Consider the following 23,989-nt stretch of genomic DNA (forward strand, 5'->3'; position numbering starts at 1 on the left):
CGGCCTGACTGAGGCTGGAACGCTATATAGAGATGGTACCAAAGAAGAGTTTAACTAGTTCCTGCTGCTGCTGCTGTTGCTGCTAAGTCGCTTCAGTTGTGTCCAACTCTGTGCGACCCCATAGACGGCAATCCCAGGCTCCCCGTCCCTGGGATTCTCCAGGCAAGAACACTGGAGTGGGTTGCCATTTCCTTCTCCAGTGCATGAAAGTGAAAAATGGAAGTGAAGTCGCTCAGTCATGTCTGACTCTTCGAGACCCCATGGACTGCAGCCCACCAGGCTCCTCCGTCCATGGGATTTTCCAGGCAAGAGTGCTAGAGTGGGGTGCCGTTGCCTTCTCCGATGATTATCATAGATAAACTCAAACATATATTAAAGAAGAAACTATGCTCCTGCCAGAAGAAAGACTGTTCCTGCCACACTGAATTTAATAGTGAAAAGAAGTTTATCAAAAGGCAAATAGATACATTCTATAGATATAGAAGTAAATGTAATATTTGTAATGACACTTGAAATTACATTTGTAATTCCATTCTATTTACATAAATATAAATATAAAACTATACATTCTATAGACATAGAAGGTAAATGTAATATCTATAATTACATTTGCAATTATATTCTATTTACATAAATGCAAATAGAAAACTGTAAAGTCATCTTCATTTTTCCAGTTGCAAGGCCCACATAGTTTGCTGAATCTTATTCTTGTCAGTCTCTCACACCCCCACATCTAATTCAAAAATATATCAAGAGTCCAAATACTTCAAACCCCTAGTGCCAACATTCTTTTCCCTAAGCTTAAATACTTGCTAGTTCTATGTACTTGGAGTGGTTATCCTCAGTTCCTTTTCTAATGTGAAGCTCTAATTCCAAAACTACAAGTTGCACGATAGATAATCCAGACAGCCAGTTATTGCATGCTTAGGAACATCCTTGCATCAGGAACCAGTGATAGAAACCTCACTTATCTCCAGTTGCAAGAAGTTCAATTCAGGGCAAAACTTCCCTCAAGGATGCCTGTGCTACCAGATATAATTCATATACCATATGACTCACCCATTTAGAGTGTACAGTTATATGGTGTTTTTTTAAATTATGACTCTTTAAAACTTGTGGCAAAATGCAGAGAACACAACGTGTGCCATTTTGACCACTCTGAAGTGTGCAATTCAGTGGCAGTAATCACATTCAGAGTATCGTGCAACCTCAACAGGCGTAACTGAATTTTTAAATAATTAACACGTGGGACATTTTAACTTGGGCCTTCAGAGAGGCCACACGATTTTAGAACTCTTCACAAGTTAATCATTTTTAAAACCAAGTTAAGTGCAGTAATAAAAGGCTTATGTAAGGACCATGGGTGAGTCACGAAAACATGGTGCAGAAGCACCGTGAGAGGAATGTATAAGAGTTAGCAATCCACGCGAGATTTCAGAATCACTCTCCAGGATTAAGAAAACAGGGGAAAGGCAAAAGCATGCAGCTCCTAAGGGCAATAGGATTCTTCCGAGGAAACATTTTAATCTTAAGCGCCACAATAGGGGCAGGAATCTTTGTGTCTCCGAAAGGGGTATTAAAATATTCCTCACTGAATGTGGCTGTCTCCCTGAGTATCTGGGCAGCTTGTGCGGTGCTGACTTTGATCTCCGCTCTCAGCCACGCAGAGCTGGGGACGACCTTCCCTATAAGTGGAGCACAGTATTATTTCCTCAAAAGATCTCTTGGATCCTCCGTTGCTTTCCTCAATCTTTGGATCAAACTATTCACTCATCCCTTAAGGCTAGCTACTGAAAGCTTGTTATTATCTACCTATACAATTCAGCCTTTCTACGCCGGGTGCCCAGCTCCAGAGCTACCAAAGAGGTGTCTAGCATTGGCTGTTTTGTGGTCTTTGGGACTCCTAAATGCTCGAGGGGTGCAAACGGTGGCTTGGCTTCAAACTGTCAGTACTTTGGCGAAGATGACTGTCCTCTGCTTCATTTGCTTCACTGGGATTGTGCTGTTAGGGATGGGGGAAAGGGAGAATGTGGCCAGGTTCGAGAACGCTTTGGACGCTGAGCTTCCTGACATCTCACAGATTGCAGAAGCCTTCCTACAAGGATTGTTTGCGTACTCTGGCACGTCAATCCTGAACAGCATGGCAGGTAAATCTCTTTCTGAAATACTTCTGCTGTAGGCATAAAGCTTTGTCTGCAACCCTCTGGAGAAAGACAATATCCAATCTGTTTCTTTGGGAGAAAGTGAATTGACTCTGCTCTGCACTCCACGCAAGTAGCACAGTTTAATCATCGTTAAGCCTTGGTAGATAATTATCTATGTAAAATACTTAGAATTTAGTGCGTTTCTGGTCATCCCGTTTAAACAAACTTGGGAAAAGTTTGCTGGAGAAAAGATCACTCTTAGATTCTACTGTAATTTATTCCAGCAATTTTTCAAGGCATTTTGAGTTAAATATCAATTATATTAGAAATATGTTAATGTTAATTTTTTTAAAATGAAACCATCAGATTTTACACATCCCCTACTGCACTGGTGAAATGCTGCATCCTAATTTTGATTCCACAGCATGTCTTAGAGAACTTTCCATAGTAGTTCTTAGTCACCTAACACATCCTTTCAACTGCTGCATAATATTCCTTAGAATGGCTTTGCTGCACTTTCACAACAGTGGATACTTGAAATGTTTCCCATTATTCACAATTACGAGGACTGGCATAATATCAATGCTTCCCTGTTTATATGTGCTGTTGTTTCTGCAGGGTGGCACTGCTCCCTCTGATGTCATGGCACCAAAAGATTTTGGTAATACTTGCACAGCTCTCTAGAGTAAACAAAAGAACTAAACAGAAAATAATTCTTTATATTACTTTTTGGTTATAAAATTATAGGAATATAAAATATTAAGGATATATTAAATACCAAAGTTGTATAAAATTTCAAACAAAATCTTTGAATTACTGAAACTTTTATGTTATTTTTTATGTTATTTTTTGTGTTTTTTATGTTGGTCAATGAGATGCTTTGCTCACTCATATAGATTACTAAAATTTAATAGTTGATATGATTAAGTACTTTAACATTTTCTTTTTTAATTGGCAGATGTAATGTTGAAATTTCTCACTATAAAATTAATGGATTTTTAAATATCAAGGCTTTTCAAATAATGATGAGACCTGAATTTATCTAGCACAAATTAATTATGACATAATCACCTTGCTGCTAGCTTGGCCATTAAAAGGTACCTGAGTGCGAAGTGGAAATCCTGGATATACATGGAGGCAGAGTTTCAGGGGTCACTGCTTGTGCAACTGCATTCTCCAGAGGTCACCTGGTCAGTGGGGAGGGGTGGTCGGTTCTGCAAAATTAAATACCCAGATGTTGGAGCACCCCTTCTAAAGAAAAGCATCGCACGGGAGCAAGCAGAGGTGTTCCTGATAGTGATCATTACCTAAAGACACAGCACAGTGCAGCTTGAGACTCAGTTCTGTTTGGAATACTCATCTCATTCTCCTCCTGCTCCCCTGTCTGATTTGTCATCAAACAAGTGAAACCTTGAATTAAGGACAAGAATCTCATAACTGGAGCTGGTCAGAGAAACGTGAGCAACTTCAGGTGACAATGGCTGTGTTTGAAAGGTCCAGTGAAGTTTTCCAGATCTGCAGAGTAGTAGTGTGCGCTCAGTCACTCAGTCAGGTCTGACTCTCAGAGGCGAAGGTCGAATGCCGAGAGTGCAGTAATAGGGTCAGAGCGTGGGGCTAATTGAACGGGGCTGGCTGTCAGAACCAGCACTTCATTAACTTGCCAAATTTAGAGATCTGGCTTCTTCTGTGTTAACATAGGGTGATCCTGGCTAGAAAGAACTAACTCCCTTGGGTTTGGTTCTCAGAGTTTCTGAGCTGTCGTATTCCTGACTAAGTATAAACAGAATAGACAGCTTGCATCTAGATTCTTGTCCCAGGGCCTCCTGAAGGAATAACACTGAATCCCAAGCATCACTAGACATCCTTTTATATTTAATTCTGAAATAAGGAATTTTATTAGGTCTCCCTGTGGCTCAGCTTGGAGAAGGAAATGGCAACACACTCCAGTACTCTTGCATAAAGAATCCCATGGGCAGAGGAGTCTGGTGGGCTGCTGTCCATGGGATGGTGCAGAGTTGGACACGACTGAAGTGACTCAGCAGCAGCAGCAGTGGCTCAGCTGGTAAACAATCTGCCTGCAGTGCAGGAGACCTGGGTTCGATCCCTGGGATGAGAAGATCCCCTGGAGGAGGAAAAGGCTACCCACTCCAGTATTCTGGCCTGGAGAATTCCATGGAGTCTATAGTCCATGGGGTTGCAGAGTTGGACACAACTGAGTGACTTTCACTTTCACTTTCATTAAGTCTCAAAGCCATCAGTGCAGCCATCTCAGTAGCAGGTCTGACAATATTCAAAGAAGTCTCTAGTGATGTAGAGAATTGTTGGACTTGAGTTCTATCCACGCAAGGACAAAAGGTCTCTGCTTCTGTAACAAGACTTGTGTGACTTTTGCAAGGAATGATCCTTTTGCAGGGAACCATGGTATGCTGTTTAGAAAATCAGGATCACATAAAACACATTAATATTGGGAGAAATTTAAGAGAGCCTCAGATTTCATTATCTGTCCAGCATTCCCATTGTTAGTGAACGGAATTTAGGAGGAGAAATAGATAGCTGCAGTTTCAGTTGACCCTTAGAGAAAGCTGCAGTAATAATGACCCCACGAGCTTAGATTTGCATCCAATCCTCTTCCAAAGCCCTGAAAGTGGACTTGAAAAGTCTAGTTCCCCAGTGCTGCACACAAGGTTGCCCCAAACAAATTCACTTTTGGCCAGAGCAACACCCTGATTGGCTGCCTATTAGAGGAACTCTTCAGAGACAGAATTCACATACATACTTAGAAACCCTCCTCCTGACATTGAACATGTTGCAATATACAGTAATTTCCCCTTATGCATGGCGGATTTGTTCTAAGATCCCCAGTAGCTGCCTGAAACCATGGATAATACTGAATCCTACATATACTATGCTTTTTCCTATACTAAGGGATCAGGTCAACACATACACAGCATGGACCCTAGAAAAAGGGGTGATTCTCATCCTGGGAAGGACAAGCAGGATGACATGCGATTTCACCATGATACTCAGAATGGCATGAGATTTAAAATTTCTGAATTGTTTATTTCTGGAATGTTCCATTTAATATTTTCAGATCGTGGCTAACTGCATGTAAATGAAACCACGGATCATGAAACTGTGGATGTGAGGGGTGGGGTGCTGTATGTCAGTTTCAGGGGGAAAGGGGGACTTCTTGAGGACTGGTGAGCCTGAAGCACCCATTCTCTTGCTTAAGTTGCTGCAAGATGGAAGTCAGTGACAGACTTCATTCACCCTCAAGAATCCATGCTGATCCTCCAGAAACTGATGTTGTAACATATGGAAGGAAAAAAAGGCTCATGAGGCCTAATCTTCCTTCGCTTTATGGGACACCAAGCAGGAAGTCTAAGCAGGCAGATCCCCTTTCCTATGATTGGAAATCAGAGATCCTGGTCTCAGCTCACGCTGAAGACAGGAATAAGGCAGGAAACACAACCTAAGGAGTCTACTACTTCCCTGGACATACTTAAAATTTGATAATAGTCCCAGGTCCTAAGGATCTGAGCAAAGTTGGGATCTGTTTGGGAGGACAAGGAATTTTCCATATGAAAAACAGCCAGGCTGAACCAAGAGACAGTATTCGCAAAGGACTCTATAAAGGATGCTGTTTATCTGAACTATGGTGGGGAAACGGCAGGATGAAGAAGAAAGACCTGTTACGTTGGCACAGGTTAAATTTTTCTTATCTTTGACTCTTTCCTTCTTAAAGAAAAAAAAAAATTCCATGTTAGATGTTAATGTGAGTTTTAGAACTTCCCAAAGTTGGAGTTAAAATTATTAGTCAATTTTCTTACAGTATAAATTCAAAATCATAAGTTTTCACAAACCATTAACTCATAAATAATGATATACATATATAAAACTAAATATTTTACATAAAATTCACTTTTTCTTGTTCTTTATTAAGTGGTTGACTAATATATTGAACATATTAAATTTCACTAAAGAATATAACCTCATTCCTTTAAAATCTTTCAGTTGTGTGTTAAAATGTATTTAATTTTTAAGCATTTTAAATGTCTGACTTGAAAAATCTTTCTAATATCATATTCCGTAATGCTAAAATATTGCCTCATATAAGATGAATTTTATTTCCTTAAACATTTAAATATGGTTTATAAACTTAATGTCTCCTATACTTGCAACATTAAATCACACATCTGAAAATTCATTTACGTTTCAAATCTAAGTAACAAGGCTGTTCTTTCAGATGATCTGACATGCCAGATTCTCATAAAAATTAGACACTGGCACAATTCGTATAATTTAGCAGAAAATAAATGGTGTCAGGGGCTGATTATTATTGTATTTAATTTGAAACATTCCCATCTTATATTGGGTTAATGCGAAGCAAAGCCTGAGATGGGGATCCTTGTGGCAGCACTTTGTTGAGGACCTGTTTCCCAGAGACAGCCGTGAGGCATGAAGGAAGCAGGACAGGGAAGGGAGAGTTGCTGAGCAGACCTGGTTTCAGCTGAAGCCTGGCCTCAGCCAGATCCTACAGAGCCACACTGCGCAGCCTGGTAGCCACCAGCCTTATGGAGACAGTGAGCGTCTGAAATGTAGTCAGTCAAACTGACGTGCTCCACAGATGTAAAATACACACCAGAAATCAAAATCTTGAATGAACAAAACATCGTCCATTGTCCAGAGCTCATTAATTTTTTACAAATGTTACATACTGCAATGATGACATTTTGAATATTTTGGGATAAATATATATTATTAATTCCATTTCACCTGTTTTTCTCTTATGTAGCCACTAGAAATTTTAAAGTACGTAAATGGCTCTCAGTATATTTTGATTAGAAAGTACTGCTAGCGTAGGAAAAATACAAAACGTTCCCAAGCAGTGGCCTTAGGGATGGACTTTTGTTCCTTTTATCAGTTAATCAGCGACTGGGGGCTGCCTCTGAGGGGAGAAAGTAAACTTGTAGGTTTTTCTAAGCAAGCCAGCGTACGCATCCCTGCCGAGCCACCCAAGGCCAAGGGCAAATCTCAGGAGAAGGGGTCAGCTCTGGGGAGCCAGCAGCCGTTGTTCCCCAGAGCTGGAGGAGGGGAGCATCTGCCTGCCTTGTTACAGAGTCATTGCTCACACCGGGGCTCAGGGTCACTCTCTGGTGACTGAAGCTGCCAGGGGGAGATGCCAGTGCACACAGTCACTTACACTGCCCAGACTCCAGACAGAACTGGGATCCGAGCACCTCAGGTCGCATGTGCACAGGCTGGTTCCATCACCCCATTGCCATGGTAGTAGGGGACCCCGAGAACTCACAAGTCACCTAACATTGACCTCATATCACCGTTTCCTGATTTCTTCCCAATCTGAATTTGGGTGGACAGACTCTTCTACATGGCTTACAACAAATTTCCTTCACCACTTGAGTAGATTCAAGCAATCTCTTGATTACCTAATGGGCTCTGAATTGTTTTCCTCTTATTATTTCATTCATATTCCATAAGATGAATTCCATTCACACTTAAGCCTAGGTAAAGAAAAGCTTGCTTGGGAGAGTAAGGGAGAGAAAGGAAATTCCTCAGAGGTCCGTTTGCTTGAGGGAAAGAGATGACGAGAGAACCACTACTTCTGAAAAAGGGGGGAACATATCTCAGGTGGGATGAAGAGACAGGCTACATACTAAACAGTCTTTAACAACTGTACATTTTTTATTTGCACAGATCTCTGAACCGGCAATCTTTGTTGCCAACTGCAAAGCCTGTTTCCCAAGATCCAACGACTAGTGAGGGTCAGGGCCAGGTTCAAGCCCCGAGCCCTCTAGCTCCAGAGCCTATGTTCTTAACTACTTTCCTGAACTGCCTTTTTAAGAAAAACAGTATGAAGTCTAGGAATTTTGAGATAATATGCCAATTTCCAGAATTCACTGTTGATGTGGTATCTCCTCCCCTGAGATAAGGCCCCTGCAATTGACAAAAACTGACATCCTTAGGTGATTTGAACTCATCCCTGCTATTGGTTTGAAAACATTATTATGTATCAAAGCTCAAAGATTTTCCCAACTGAGGACTTCTATCCAGGAAGTTGAGATTAAGTGTCAAAATGGACTCTGCACCTTCTGTCCAAGAAACCCATCACCCCAAGTTCCAAGAGATCTAGCTACACCCAGGCTGAAGGGCGCTGTGGTTACTGTCTGGTGTCAAACTAAATGGTTTCAAATCCTTCCCTCACCACTTAGCTGCTGTGTGACCTTGGGTGAGTCTCCTAACGTCTCTGAGACCCTGCAGTTTCTTCTGTGTTTGAAATGCAGACACAGCCCAGTATGTCCTTAGCGCCATGGCGGGTATTCAGTACCACACTGTGGAAGCCTCTGTGACAGGCAGAGACATAAAAGTGCTCACAAAAAGCTGCTGGGGTGAGGTGGGGGAGGGAGTTGTTTTCCTTCTGCACCTACTGTTCCCTTTGCATAGAAGGCTCCCTACTGAGATCTTCAAGTATCTCCCTCCCTCCCTTCTCTTTGGTCTTCCCCCAAATGTCATTTCTCACGTCTCATTTAATGCAAACTTTCTCCCCTGCTCTGCTCTCACCTCTGTTTCATTTCTTTCTCTCTTTTATTGAGGCATAGTTGATTTACAATATTGTAGAAGTTTCAGGTGTACAACAGAATGATTCACGGGTTTTAAAGGTTATACTCTATTTATAGTTATAAAATATTGGCTACATTCCGTGTGCTGTACAGCATATCCTAATAGCTCATCATTTTGTACACAGTACCTTGTACTATATAGTCTTTTCCATCACTGTAAACCCATAATCGTGAAATGACTGGGATAATTGGATTTTCAGTGTAAGATGGTGAGAAATCCAAGCTTTCAGGCAAAACTTGCACAGGACCAACGTAGAAACAGTCAAGCAGATGAGGAAACAACAGATACATGAGTAATACTTTTTCCTACATTTTATCACAAAGTCTTCAAAAGTCTCATAATATGTCCTTTTCTGATGAGTTTATTTGTGTTTCTTAGGAGAGATAAAAAATCCTGGTAAGAACATTCCCAAATCTCTGATCACTGGCATTCCCACGGTGGCTGTGGTTTACTTACTGGCTAACGTATCCTACCTGGCAGTTTTGACTCCCAAGGAAATCGTCTCTGCAGGTATGAACGTATCTAGACAAAGAAGAAATAGTCACTACTGTCTATTCTGAATAAACAAGGACTCCCATATACTACTGATCTGTTCAGTAGTCCCGTAAGAGTACAAATGCAATGGGTTCCTGCTTTGGTTTTTATGAGGAAAGGAAAAATAATCATCTAAAAATCTATAAAAGATGAGTACATGCTAAAAGACCAAAATCACAGGCCAGAAGACTGTGAAACAGTAAGAACTGGAAAGAGAAAGAGGAGAAGGAGGTGGAAGAAGAGGAGTGGGACACAGAGGAGAGAGGGGAAAGAGAAACAGAAGCCAGCAAGGCGAGAGGGCAAAGAAGCAACACTCTGTTCGGAGACGCTGCACTCTGTAGGGCGCACCCAGATAACTACCCTCAGAACAGTCATTTGGAAGAAGCAGTATCGTCTTCTTTTTTCAGATGAGGAAACTGCAGTGCCTGGGAGTTAAGCAATAAGCAAACTTAATAAGATTCAAAAGTAGGTTTCAGTCATACTCTTCTCATGATAAAAGATTGCTTCTTGTCCAGGTTATTGCTAGCAATGGGTTGTAAATCTGGACAGCAGTTTATAAGATTGGACCTTCAAAAAATACATTCTTCCCAATTCTACCAAGTATGGTGCTCAAAGCTGCCCAGCTCGTAATTGAAACAGACAGACTCAAATCCATGTTAACTCCAAAACCTATGTTCTCAATCACCTTACTAAAGTATGTCAGTATAAGCAAATGAAATCAAAGCAAAGCAAGCAATCATATGAATACATATTAATATACATCAGGTGATAAATTTTATTAATACATATTATTTTATAACATACACATATAGACATGACTAAATGGAAATATAATAAAAAGTTAATAGTAAATGGTGCCATCTGAATGGTAAGATTATAAGAAATTTTTATTTCTTTTTTTATACTGTTCATATTTTCCACAATTAGCATCTTATACTTATGATTGGAAAAAAATCATTTTTCTAATACTAGATAATTATATTTCTACAGAATTAACTGATGATTTTTAATGACAACATTGGGTCTTTTTCCCCAAAATATGTTAAATTATGTTCATTTTACTTTAAAAAGGCAGAGTAGTGTTTGAAATATATTGGGAAAATTCCCCCAAATTTTAATTTTTTAAAAATAGTTACTCCTGAAAGAAGTTTGGTTATCTAGAAAATTCACTTATTGAGAGTGACTAGCTCTTCAAGTATTCTGGATAAAGGCCAAATAACACATCCACAAAAAACGTAGACTACAAAAATGCTGTACATACAGACAGGCATAGGGGCTCATGACCACGAGCGGTGTGTGTGGTCGTGGAGGGCTGACGACGTCACTCCGGTGACCTGAACCCCTGCCCTGGGCGTGCCCTCGAGGCAGAGGTCACAAAGGCTCAGTCTGCTGTCATCTGCGCTCAAAGCCTTCTCCGAAACCAGAAGCTTTGAAATTCATTTTTTAAAAAACAAAAGCTCTACATGGCTCAAAAACACCAAAAGATGTATTTCTGCATCTTCTTTGAGACTAGTCTAAAAATGGTGCGTTGATTCTAAAAGAAAAAGAGAAATACAAATTTTTAAAAGTAAACAAAAACGTGCTCCTTGCCACAATTTGGTCTCACAGAAATACAGTAACAGGCTGAAGAAGAATTTTTTTACTATTAAACTGAAGGGGAGAGCTATAATTTGCCTTTCACCCCACTTCCAAGCCAGGCTGCCAGTTCTGTGAAGACCCACCTCACTCATATCCCTTCGGGTGTTCTTTCCTCTTCCCTCCCAGGCCCCTATTCTCCTCACTTCATTCACAGCAACAACCTCCAAATTTCCACCCTCACCTCTAATTTTCTTCTTCTATCCAGCCTCCACTCAATCTCAAGAAATAATTCTATGAGGGGCTTCTGTCGTAGCTCAGACAGTGAAGAATCTGCTTGCAGTGCAGACCTGGGTTCAATCCTGAGTTGGGAAGATCCCCCGGAGAAGGGAATGGCTACCCACTCCGGTACTCTTGCCTGGAGAATGCCATGGAGAGTGGAGCCTGGAGGGCTACAGTCCATGGGGTCGCAAAGAGTGGGGCTCTATAAAACACAAATATAATCCTGTCACCTCCCTGCCCAAGTGTTCCACCATCTGTTTTCTTACATCTCCTCCTAAGCACACTCTCACTCCATCATCACCTTCCTTCAGACCAAGTGTCAGCTCCTCAGCTGACCGTGGCAGGTTCTCCAGGATCTAACTTAAGCCTAACTTTCCATCCTCACCTCCTGTCTCTGTGCAGACATACACCCTCGCCACACAACAGCCTTTCTAAACAGCTTACTGTTTCCAGAACAGATACTCTCTGCCTCCCCCACAATGTCATCTCACCCCCTTCAGCCTGATTGAGATGCCTATCTCCTGCCTGATGTCCCACTGATAAGACTGTTTCTAAGTTCAATACACTTGGGCTTCCCTGGTGTCTCAAATGGTAAAGAAGCTGCCTGCAGTGTAGGAGACCTGGATTCAATCCCTGGGTTGGGAAGATCCCCTGGAGAAGGGAATGGCTACCCACTCCACTATTCTTGCCTAGAGAATCTCATGGACAGAGGAGCCTGGCCAGCTACCATCCATTGGGTCACAGAGTCAGACACAACTGAGCGACTAACACTTACTTTACTTTCACTTCAACACATTTTGAGCCCTGAAAAGTCCTGAAAAGTGCCTCCCAAATCTTATGCACAAGCTAGTCTTAGAAAGTTTGAAATGCAGGGGCAAACTACCCCTTCCAATGTGCATTCTACTGGCCAAAACAGACCACAGGGTCAAACTGTATTCAAGAATAAGTAAAGAGACTCCCTTTCTTAGAATAAGCTACAAGATTTATTACAAAGGGTATGGATGCAGGAGGAAGTGAAGAATTGTTGCTATAATTTCAATCAAAGTCAAAATTGACTATTTTGAAATTTTTCTAAAATTTTTGTAGATGCTGTTGCTCTCACCTGGACGGACAAAATAATCCCTTCTATGCAATGGGTCATTTCTTTTGGAATTTCAACTTCAGTGTTTAGCACCATGTGCTGTACAGTGCTGTCAGCATCAAGGATGATCTACAGGGCAAGCCAAGAAGGACAACTGCCTTTCATCTTCTCAATGCTCAATAAGCACTCCTGTCCAACCATGGCTGTTAGCCAGTTAATCATCTTAACTTCCATTGTTATTATAACCTCAGATTTAATCAATTTAATAAGATATTCAGGATTAGCATTATGGTTTTTAAGAGGGCTACATATGATAGGTTTACTTAAACTAAGGTACCAGGAACCCAATCTACCTAGACCTTACAAGGTAAATCAAGTCTAAAAACGTAATCTTAAACTTCTATTCTCTTTTTAAGAATATAATTTTTATTCTATGTTAAGTGTTAGTTACTCAGTCCTGTCCGACTCTGTGCAAACACATGGACTGCAGTCTGCCAGGCTCTTCTGTCCGTGGGATTTCCCAGGCAAGAATACTGGAGTGGGTTGCCATTTCCTTCTCCAGAGGATCTTCGTAACCCAGGAATTGAACCCAGGTCTCCAGCAGTGCATGTGGATTCTTTACCATCTGAGGGAGCAGAGAAGCCTTTTTTTATTCTATATGGGATGCTTCTAACCAATCATGAGTCAAACTTTGAAACATCTGAACCAAACCTCCATTTCCCAGCTTACTAATGTATAATTAACTGACTCATTGGAAAAGACCCTGATGCTGGGAAAGATTGAAGGCGGGAGGAGAAGGGGACGAGAAAGGATGAGATGGTTGGATGGCATCACCAACTCAATGGACATGAGTTTGAGTAAACTCCGGGAGTTGGTGATGGACAGGGAGGCCTGGCGTGCTGCGGTTCATGGGGTCACAAAGAGTCAGACACGACTGAGGGACTGAGCTGAACTGAATGTGTAATTGGCTGTATGGGGTGCAATTGGTTTGATTTTTTTTAGAGTATAATGTCAAAACTGATTCTCTATGAGGAAGATAAATGTTATCCTTTTCATCATCTTTCCGGAGTTAGGCAATAACACTTTTGGGGGAAGAATCCTGGCCCTGTTCAAAAGCATCCCCTCAGTCCATGACCCAATGTCAGCCCTTGTCGACCCATGACGTGGCATTCTCTTCTTGAGTATGTCCTTGAAAGGTCCTCATTTTATCCAAGAAGATGATAATCTAAGCCTCAGTTTAGTTGATTCTAAAAATTTAGGACCTGAACTTAACTAACAAAATGGAACCACCATCCTCTAGGTAATGTCGGCAGGGCTACTGTAGGTTCCTAAAGTGTCTTTGTGCAAAAAGTAATAAAGCACCCCTGCTTCTAGGCAGACACAGCTGCGTGTCCAGACACAGAGCCTGGTGAGCAGAGCGCGAGCTAGAATCAGCTCCCTGTTGCCCCCTCAGAGGGGTATGCCTGGATGAGTAGTGAACTGCCCAAGCAACCACGCGCTTCCCAGTTGGCACAGTGGTAAAGAGCCGCCCGCCAATGCAGCAGACGCGGGTTAGACCCCTGGGTCAGGGAGCTCCCCTGGAGTAGGAATGGCTACTCACTCCAGTATTCTTGGCTGGAGAATTCCACGGACAGAGAAGCCTGGCTGGTCACAAAGAGCTGGACACGACTGAGCGACTGAGCATGCATGCAAGCAACCATATGCAAAAAAAACAAAATCAAACTCTCATTTGAAAAAAAAAAAAAGACCATTCTGACAATAGTGTAGGAAGTGTATTAGAAGGAGGCATGAACATGACCTATTCAGGTCAAACAACTGGCATAGATTTTCTTAGTTTTCCTCCACTTAACTTCAGGAAAATCATGGAACTCAGAGACTAGGTAAAATTACCCTAGTGGAAAGGATCAGGGATGGGGTTTAAACCACACATTGTAATTGCAGAAACCAAAATTTTGTTATATTTACTGAAAAGATAGTGATGAAATCTTTATTCTATAAAAGATCCACTGAGGAAATTTTCTCTGATTTTAGCATCAGAAACACTTGGGCCTCTTCTAAACAACAGTTTAGCCTATGCCTTTTGGTGGCCTGCTTCCAGAATCTCTATGGGGCTACATGGCATGCATTTCGTGAGCCAAATTCCTTCTTGACCCATATTTATTTCCCTCATTTCTCTTTCTTATTTTCAGTTATTTTGCCTTGGTATAAAATAAGCCATACCTTGCTATAATGCAAATCCTAAAAGGCACCAAACAGTCTTTGTAATATTTTGTTTTGTTTTGTTTCTTGACTGTGCTGGGTCTTCATTGTCGTGCATGGGCTTTCTCCAGTTGCCACGTGCGGGCTTACATCCCCTGGCATGTGGGATCTTAATTCCCTGACCAGTGACCAAACCCACATGCCCTGCATTGGAAAGTGGATTCTTAACCACTGGACTGCCAAGGAGGTCCCCAAGTAGTCTCTGTCTTACTCTTTACTTGTGTTCTAATTATAATCCATTGGTCAATATAGTTAAGATACTTCCTGGTTGTAGAGATTGTGTGGAAAATAAAATGATAGTCCCTTAAGTCATGCTACTGACCGTAAAACCACTTGAGTATGTTTACTGAAATCCGAATTCCCAGACTCACCCCAGGGGTTCTAATTTACTAGATCTTAGTCAGGCCTTAGGAATCTGTGTATTTATCAATTACCTTGGGGATTCTTATGCAGAGAGGTCGACTGATCCTATTTTAAGAAACACTAGTTTAGACAATCTTGACTTTCTTCTGCCCCAAAATGGATCCCTCTTGGCCATGCTTCATGTGGAAAAGAGTGAACAATATCTTGAATTTCAGTCATCCATTTATTCAACAAATATGCAGTGACTACCTGCTGTGTTTCAGTTACTTTACTAGGCAGTTCAGAAAAATAAAGATGAATCTTTTCAATTAAGAATCTTCTTAGTCCCATAGAAGAGTAAGAAGTGTATATAAATTATTTTATAAGGTTAATTAAGAAATGCTATTTTGTTGAGCACATCCTACTGAAGTACACCGTATGCAGTTCTGACAAAGACTTTAGAAGACCAGAAAAAACTCATTTTGCAAATGGGTCTAAGAGCAACCTTTTTTTTTTTGAAACTCAGACTTTAAATGGTGTGTGTTTAGTCACTCAGTCGTGTCTGACTCTACAACCTCATGGACTGTATCCCACCAGCCTCCTCTGTCCATGGGATGTTTGAGGCAAGACTACTGGAGTGAGTTGCCATTTCCTTCTCCACACAAAACACACATATTTCACAAATATTTGATTGAAAACCCCTGAATGTATTTATCCCTTAGCACCAGCTGACCTACCATGTCCTTCTTTCAGGGGTTGGGGGAGCGTGGGGCCCTGAGGATTTCACTATGCAGTGTTTGGGGTCTCCTTGGGGAGACCACCAAAGAGACTTGGGGAGCCACCTGCTGGCTGTTCTCTGCAAATGGGCCTGAAGATCAGATTAAGTAGGTAGACCAGTTACACTGCTAGGTTCTGGCACTGAACTCCATGGAAAAGAACATTTTTTATCTGTTTTAAATATCTCTGGAGAAGGAAATGGCAATCGACTCCAGTATTCTTGCGTCGGATATGCCATAAAGGACAGAGGCGCCTGGCAGGCTATAGCCCCATGAAGTTATCAAAAGTCAAACACAACTTAGCAACTAAACAACAATCACAATAATCCATAGCACAACACATGCCAGTTTAGAATTTCAGTGACTACTTCTCAAAAGAATGAGCAATTAAAATACCAGAGGTTACATTTCTAACCAGACTTTTCTGATTCCAGTGTTCCTGCTATTTCTATTACTTGATGCTCCGCTAAGAAAGACTGGTACATACCCCATTAAAGAAGTATTATAAACAAATATTACAGTTGTGACATGACTGGGTTTCCATATTCCCAAAAGTAGAAGTGCTTCAGTGACTAATACTAGGATGACACTGATACTTTTTATCTATGATGATGATGCTTAAATGTATTTTTTCTATGCTTGAAAATTTAAAAAAAGCACTAATCTTAGAAACTTTTAGACAATGTCATCACTAATCTTAATCTTTTTTTTTTTTTAACTTTCAGGTGCCTTTGCCATTTATATTTGGATCCATAGCTATATCTTTGTTTCTGATTTTGACGCCATTGATTAAAACCCCTAAAATGGAGCATGTCTACGGGCTTATCTTTATATTCAGTGGACTCTTGTGTTACTGGATTCACGTTCATCTTAATCAACATTCTGTGAGTTTTGTCAAAGTCACCTGTTATTTACAATTACTGTTTAATGTTTCACCACCTGAAGACCACAATGAAGGCATTTCAACAGAAAAAAGTGATCTTAAAGAAATCTTTTTGTAAATAAGAAATTTGGCAGTGTAAAATTTTTAGTGAATGAATACATTTTTAAAGGTAAACTCTGTTTTAAACTATGCAGTCATAAACACAGGCCTTCTACCTCCTGCCCAGTTCCCAGCTACACATATCAGATTACCTCCCACTCAGTTATATACTCAGATTCTTTACAGTTCAAATGATTTTCCTTGTAATTGAAGCTTTAGTTCCCTAGTGTCCAATATGTTTCTCACCACTTTTTTCCTGGTCAGAAATTTTAAATGAATGCATGCACACACAAACACACACAAAGTTAAAAGGGCATACTATGACTTAATCACTTAATTACTGCCTATTTCCGTGTGTAGAAAATATTATAATGCTGTATGCCTGAAATATTATCATATTATATACCTGAAACTAATAAAGTGTTGTATGTCAATTATATATCAATAAAATAAATAAATAAGCAAGCAAAATAAAAACAAAACAAAGAATCATTGCTAGAAAGAGAAGTTTGTTGGTGAACAGTGCTTAGTATATAGCAGCCAGTTAATATCTGTTGAATGAATGTAAGGTGTATCTGCAAAACTAACAGAAAATATTGTAAATCTGAAACTTATATTAATAAATATTATTGCTTCCTACTCACTGGTCTAAACTCTTCACAGTGATACCAATTAAAGGAAAATATTTTAAATTTAGGCCTCTGTGTTTAGCCTTTGTAAAGCAGGAAATGCTGAATCGTGGCCCTCAAAAATATGTCTTTGTCAATTAAGTTCATAACTAGTAAGAGAAGTTTGCCAAAATGTTTCCCAAATTCTGTGGGATCCTAAAATCAATGCATTAAGTGGCATTGAAAGGGGAAGAAAAGACCATAACAACACTAAAGCTTCTCAAGTCCAATAATACTGAATTGACTTTATCTTATTCTATTTCTAGTGTAAACAAAAATAAAACATTATTTTTTTTAAACGGGGACAGTGACATGAAAACTTGTCAAAGACTTTGAAATTGGGATGAGGGGAGGATTGCTGGATATCCGGTAAAGTGCACCTTTCTGAGTTGCTTGTACCTTTTATTGTCTTTGAGCTATTTTTAAACATTGTTAAGTTGTAGAATGGGAGTCCTGGATGGCAAGTGGTAAAGAGTCCGCCTGCCAGTGCCTGCAGCCTGTGCTAGCACACACAAGCCTTACTGGGGCAATACTCTGCTTTGCAAGACACTTTCCAGAGGCCACAGCAAGTCACCATCCAGGCAGATGGGAAAGCAAGAAAATTCCTGGGAGGAAGGAGAATCCAACAGGGGGCTTGCCAGTCTAGAAGGCGTCACTCAGCAGCACAGCAGGCAGTCTCTGGGTCAAAGAGCCCCCAGGGGCAGCAGTGATGGGGGGTCTTTATTGCCCTGAACTTATCTTACTTGTGGCTAACAGAGGAGCTGTGCAGTTTCATGGGTCTCAGCCTGCTGTGAGGAACCAAACAACCTGGAGTCCAGCACGCAGGGGTCACCTTTGGCTCCTTCACAGAACATGGGTGAAACGGACCAAACGCCAGCACACCTTTATTTCTCTATGGCTGATCCTGCCACCGAACAAGGGCAGGAATAAATGTTTGAATTAATGAATAAATACACATTGGCTAAATTAACACATATGTATTAGGGGAAGAGTAGTAGCCCTACATAAATTTTATACTAGACTGGTTTGCATATATCTTTAGGGCCAATAAAGATATGCTAATTATTCCTAACTGTTGAGTAATTATCTCTAATATGTGAGGAAATCAGTGGGTATGTCACATATATTATCTCATTAAATACTATGGAGCTGATCCTACAATATTAAAGTGTTATCCTCATTTCATGGATGATGAAATGTGGATTCTTAAAAAAAAAAAACACAAATTGCTGAAAACCATGCTGCAGGTAAGTGGCAGAGTGGAATTCAAACCTCTGCTGACTTGAACGCAAAGCTTACATTCTTTCCTTTAAACTACAACTTCTTCCCTAGATACTCATCTACAAAGGACTATTTCAGAGTTAAGTAATATCATTGCTATACCTCCGGAGCAGACGTCTCCACTCAGAACTTTTGAAACTTCCTTTCTTAATTAGCCGTGACTAACTTTTTCAGTGGCCTAAGTCTTTTAAAAAATAATAATAATTAACATGAGAAACATTTTAACTCTGGCCTTCAAAGAGGTCACAACATCCTGTAATAATTCGCAAGTCAATCATTTTTTAAACAAACTCAGACATTCAGTTCAGTCACTCAGTCGTGTCCGACTCTTTGCAACCCCATGAACCGCAGCAGACCAGGCCTCTCTGTCCATCACCAATTCCTGGAGTTCACCCAAACTCATGTCCATCGAGTCGGCAATGCCATCCAACCATCTCATCCTCTGTCATCCCCTTCTCCTCCTGCCCTCAATCTTTCCCAGCATCAGGGTCTTTTCAAATGAGTCAGCTCTTCGCATCAGGTGGCCAAAGTATTGGAGTTTCAGCTTCAACATCAGTCCTTCCAATGAACACCCAGGACTGATCTCCTTTAGGATGGACTGGTTAGACCCCCTTGCAGTGGGGACTCTCAAGCGTCTTCTCCAACATCACAGTTCAAAAGCATCAAGTCTTCGGTGCTCAGCTTTCTTTATAGTCCAACTCTCATGTCCATACATGACCACTGGAAAAACCATAGCCTTGACTAGACGGACCTTTGTTGGTAATGTCTCCGCTTTTCAATATGCTATCTAGGTTGGTAATAACTTTCCTTCCAAGGAGTAAGCGTCTTTTAATTTCATGGCTACAATCACTATCTGCAGTGATTTTGGAGCCCAGAAAAATAAAGTCAGCCACTGTTTTCACTGTTTTCCCATTATTTGCCATGAAGTAAGGTTTAGTAATAAAATGCTTGCGGAAGGATGAGATGATGAAATTAAGGGAATGTTGCTGTTTGGGGTGCCTTCCAGGAATATGAAAGGAAAATGTAAAAGCACAGTAATTCACACAAAAATTTTAAATTATTTTTCAGGATTTAAAAAAGGAGGGTGTTACAAAAGGTGAAAGCATGCAACTCCTGAAGGCAATAGGATTCCTCCTTGGAAGCATTGTAGTGTTGAGTGCAACAACAGGAGCAGGAATCTTTGTACCTTCCAAACATGTATATGCCTCGCTGACTCAGCTCCATGCTCTATGCCAAGTTATAGAGGGGTGGGTTGGAGGTGTGAATGGGAGGGAGACTTAAAGAAAGGGGATATATGTATACTTGTAGCTGATTCACATTGTTGCACAGCAGAAATCAGCACAGCATTGTAAAGCAATTAACTCCCATTTAAAAATTTTTAAATGGGGCTTCCCTCGTGGCTCAGTGGTAAAGAATCCGCCTGCCAAAGCAGAAGACACAAGATTGATCCCTGATCTGGGAAGATCTCACATGCCATGTGGGAGTAATGAAGCCCATGCGCCACAACTATAGAACCTGTGCTCTGGAGCCCCGAAACCTCAACAAGAGAAGTCACCAGAGTCAGAACTCCACACACCGCGGGGAGGAGTCCACACACGGGGGTGAGGAGTCCACACACCGCGGGGAGGAGTCCACACACCGTGGGGAGGAGTCCACACACCACGGGGGGGGGGGAAGTCCACACACCTGGGGGAGGAGTCCACACACCTGGGGGAGGAGTCCACACACCACAGGGGGAAGTCCACACACCACAGGGGGAAGTCCACACACCGTGGGGAGGAGTCCACACACCACGGGGGGGAAGTCCACACACCTGGGGGAGGAGTCCACACACCGCAGGGAGGAGTCCACACACCACAGGGAGGAGTCCACACACCGCGGGGAGGAGTCCACACACCACAGGAAGGAGTCCACACATGGGGGGGAGGAGTCAACACTCCGCCGGGAGGAGTCCACACACCTCGGGGAGCAGTCCATCCACCACGGGGAGACGTCCACACACCATGGGGAGACATGCACACACCATGGGGAGACGTGCACACACCATGGGGAGAAGTCTACACACCGTGGTGGGGAGTCCACACACCTCAGGGGGAGGAGTCCACACAGTGCAGTGAGAAGTCCACACACCACAACTAAAAAGTAGCCAGCACTCACCACGAGAGAAAAGCCCAAATAGCAACAAAGACCCAGCACAAAGTTAAATTAATTAATTAAAAATAAATAAAATTTAAATTAAATAAATAAAATTTTTTTAAATTTTTTAAAAAGAAAGGAAAGTGGAAGAGGAAGGGAAGCAAAACCATGTTTTTCTTTAGTGTGCAGGTCTCCTATTCCTACGCCTGTGTGTGGGCTCAGTCGCTTTAGTCGTGTCTCTTTGCGATGCTTCGGATTGTAGCCCACCAGGCTCCTCTGTCCATGGGTATTCTTCAGGCAAGAATACTGGAGTGGGTTGCCAGACCCTCCTCCAGGGGACCTTCCCAATACAGGATTGAACTTGCATCTCCTGTACTGCAGGCAGATTCTTTACCCACTGAACCACCTGGGGAGCCCTCTATTCCTATAGGAACATAAAATACCCTTTTGTTATAGGTGAAAAGTGAAAGTGAAGTCGCTCAGTTGCCATTTCCTTCTCCAGGAGATCTTCCCAACCCAGGGATTGAACCCGGGTCTCCCACCTTATAGGCAGATAGATGCTTTACCATATGAGTCACCAGGGAAGTAAACTGCATTAAATCCAGGTTTCCCAAATTGGAAAAAAAAAACAAAACAAAACTGAGTGAAGGTAGCTATCTCCCTGCTTGTGTAGTGTGACTTTGATCTCCACTCTCAGCCATGCAGAGCTGGGGATGGCTTGCCCTAGAAGGGGAACACAGTATTATTCCCTCAAAAGATCTTTTGGGCCCTCTGTTACTTTCCTTGGTCATAGGATCAAACTTTTGTTTAGCCCTTAAGAATGGCTGCTCAAACCTTATTACTATCTGCCTATGTACTCCAGTGTCTGTGGCAGGTTCTAGGTGTCCATGGAGCACAGGTAGGGAAGCAGTGAAATGTATAGCAATGGGAAGATGGGGAAAAAATAATTTTGTAAAGTTATTTTATTGTTTCCTCATGTGAGCAAGGTTTCTCATTGATGGTCACTGTTAATAACTTGAAGAGATTACCATTAAACGTTTTTGAATTAAAATGTTAAGTGTGTGTGCTTTGTTGTTCACTTCTGTCCAACTCTTTGAGATCCTTTGGACTGTAGCCCACCAGGCTCCTCTCATGGGACTTCCCAGGCAAGAACACTGGGGTGGGTTGCCATTTCCTTTTCCAGGGGATCTTCCAGACCCAGGGATCGAACCCACATCTCCTGTTCTCCTGTATTGCAAGCAGATTCTTTGCCTGCTCATTTTCAATATGAAAATTCTTTTAGCTTCAAAATTAATTTTTGAAACCATGTCAGTTCAGTTCAGTTCAGTCACTCAGTCGTGTCCAACTCTTTGCGACCCCATGGACTGCAGCACGCTAGGCTTCCCTGTCCATCATCAACTCCCGGAGTTTACTCAAACTCATGTCCATCGAGTCGATGATGCCATCCAACCATCTGATCCTCTGTCGTCCCCTTCTCCTCCCACCTTCAATCCTTCCCAGCATCAGGGTCTTTTCAAATGAGTCAGTTCTTCTCATAAGGTGGCCAAAGTATTGGAGTTTCAGCTTCAGCATCAGTCCTTCCAATGAACATTCAGGACTGATTTCCTTCAGGATTGACTGGTTGGATCTCCTTGCAGTCCCAGGGACTCTCAAGAATCTTATCCAATGCTGCAATTCAAAAGCATCAATTCTTCGGTGCTCAGCTGTCTTTATAGTCCAACTCATGACTACTGGAAAAACGATAACTTTGACTAGACGGACCTTTGTCAGCAAGGTAATGTCTTTGCTTTTTAATAGACTGTCTAGGTTTGGAGAAGGCAATGGCACCCCACTCCAGTACTCTTGTCTGGAAAATCCCATGGATGGAGGAGTCTGGTGGGCTGCAGTCCACGGGGTCTCGAAGAGTCAGACACAACTGAGCGACTTCACTTTCCCTTTTCACTTTCAGGCATTGGAGAAGGAAATGGCAACCCACTCCAGTGTTCTTGCCTAGATAATCCCAGGGATGGGGGAGCCTGGTGGGCTGCCGTCTATGGGGTCGCACAGAGTCGGACATGACTGAAGTGACTTAGCAGCAGCAGCTTAGCAGCTAGGTTGGTCATAGTGTTTCTTCTAAGGAGCAAGTGTCTTTTAATTTCATGGCTGCAGTCACCATCTTCAGTGATTTTGGAGCCCAAAAAAATAGTCTGTCACTGTTTCCACTGTTTCCCTATCTATTTTCCATGAAGTGATGGGACCAGATGCCACGATCTTAGTTTTCTGAATGTTGAGTTTTAAGCCAGTTTTTTTCACTCCCCTCTTCCACTTTCATCAAGAGGCTCTTTAGTTGAAACCATATGCATTTTAGAATAATTTTGTCAAATTCCATAAAAGATTCAGCTGGGACTCTCATAATGGAATTTCATTTGAAGTGTATTTAGGGAAAATTGACACCTTTATAGCAATGATTAAAGGTTTCTCTTGATTAAACTTTTTGAGGGAGCAGGGGGAAGCTTTTCTCTAAGCTTCAATTTCTTACACAAAACTTTGCATACTTCCTATTACTTATTTTACAGCTTACAATTTTAGTTGCTATGTTGATTTAGAAAATCCAAGAAAATTATATCTTATGCAAATAAAAGAAGCTTATCTCTTATTTTTAAATTCTTAAAACATATTTTTTTCTTACAGCATAAGTTCTAGTTCATTTCAAAAGAAAAAGAGGAATCCTGAATTTGCTCACGACTTCAATGAAAATATTTCTAATGTTTCATATTAAGCATGATATTTGCTATAGGTGTTTAGAAAATGCTGTTTAGTTATCTATACCATTGTCTACTCTTCACTTGCTAAGATTCTAATTATGAAAAAAATATTGAATCTACTAAACAACCCTTGGCTTCCTTAAGATAACTATGGTTTCTTCTTAATCAACTAATGTAGGATACATTTTGCTCATTTTTGGCTTAATGAATCTTCCCTCTTTTTTTCTGTTACTCCAACAGTTTCTCCATTTTATCTTAAAAAAAAAAAAAAAAAAAAACCCTCTGTTTTGTAGAGTTTTCCTACAGTTTTTCTAGTCTCTAGCTCTCTTTCTTCAGGAGCCCATAGTCTCTTACTCCCTCTGGTGTACAACCTCTGTACTAACGACCAGGATGGGAAGGCAGTTCCACAGTCCTTATTTTCCTGTAAGAAGCCTCAAGTCTGGGCTTTCTCCCAACCTAGCAGAATTGTGCCTGGATGCTCAACAAGCCTCTAGTCTCTTTTCTTTTGTTCTTAGCTCCTCACCCCATCCCCACCACCCCGCAAAG

At 41.4% G+C, this 23,989-nt stretch overlaps 1 protein-coding gene across 3 annotated transcripts; it reads left to right on the forward strand.

Annotated features, from left to right (window-relative positions):
* Nucleotides 1–1,367: 1,367 nt before the first annotated feature.
* LOC147358970 (solute carrier family 7 member 12-like) lies at nucleotides 1,368–17,306 on the forward strand. 3 transcript variants are annotated; one of them, XM_086335795.1, is made up of 4 exons: nucleotides 1,368–2,147; nucleotides 9,162–9,293; nucleotides 12,261–12,622; nucleotides 16,358–17,306. In XM_086335795.1, the coding sequence occupies exons 1-4, from the start codon at nucleotides 1,481–1,483 to the stop codon at nucleotides 16,631–16,633; spliced, it is 1,437 nt and encodes a 478-aa protein (XP_086191921.1). In that variant the 5' UTR covers nucleotides 1,368–1,480; the 3' UTR covers nucleotides 16,634–17,306. The 3 variants fall into 3 exon arrangements, with proteins under 3 accessions (XP_086191921.1, XP_086191922.1, XP_086191923.1); XM_086335796.1 differs by lacking the exon at nucleotides 12,261–12,622 and having other exon boundaries at nucleotides 16,358–16,440; XM_086335797.1 differs by lacking the exons at nucleotides 9,162–9,293; nucleotides 12,261–12,622 and having other exon boundaries at nucleotides 16,358–16,440.
* The last annotated feature ends 6,683 nt before the right edge of the window (nucleotides 17,307–23,989 follow it).

This window comes from Bos grunniens, chromosome 14 (assembly GCF_055505025.1).
Source record: "Bos grunniens cultivar Pamir isolate PY7600 chromosome 14, Bosgru_T2T1.0, whole genome shotgun sequence".
In the NCBI taxonomy this organism is placed as follows: domain Eukaryota; kingdom Metazoa; phylum Chordata; class Mammalia; order Artiodactyla; family Bovidae; genus Bos; species Bos grunniens.

Bases quoted from the DNA above. Each gene is read 5' to 3' on its own strand.
- LOC147358970 (XM_086335795.1), top strand. From the start codon at position 1,481: ATGCAGCTCCTAAGGGCAATAGGATTCTTCCGAGGAAACATTTTAATC. The intron at 2,148-9,161 runs GTAAATCTCTTT...TGTGTTTCTTAG, and splicing joins AATCCTGAACAGCATGGCAG to GAGAGATAAAAAATCCTGGT. The intron at 12,623-16,357 runs GTAAATCAAGTC...TTTAACTTTCAG, and splicing joins ATCTACCTAGACCTTACAAG to GTGCCTTTGCCATTTATATT.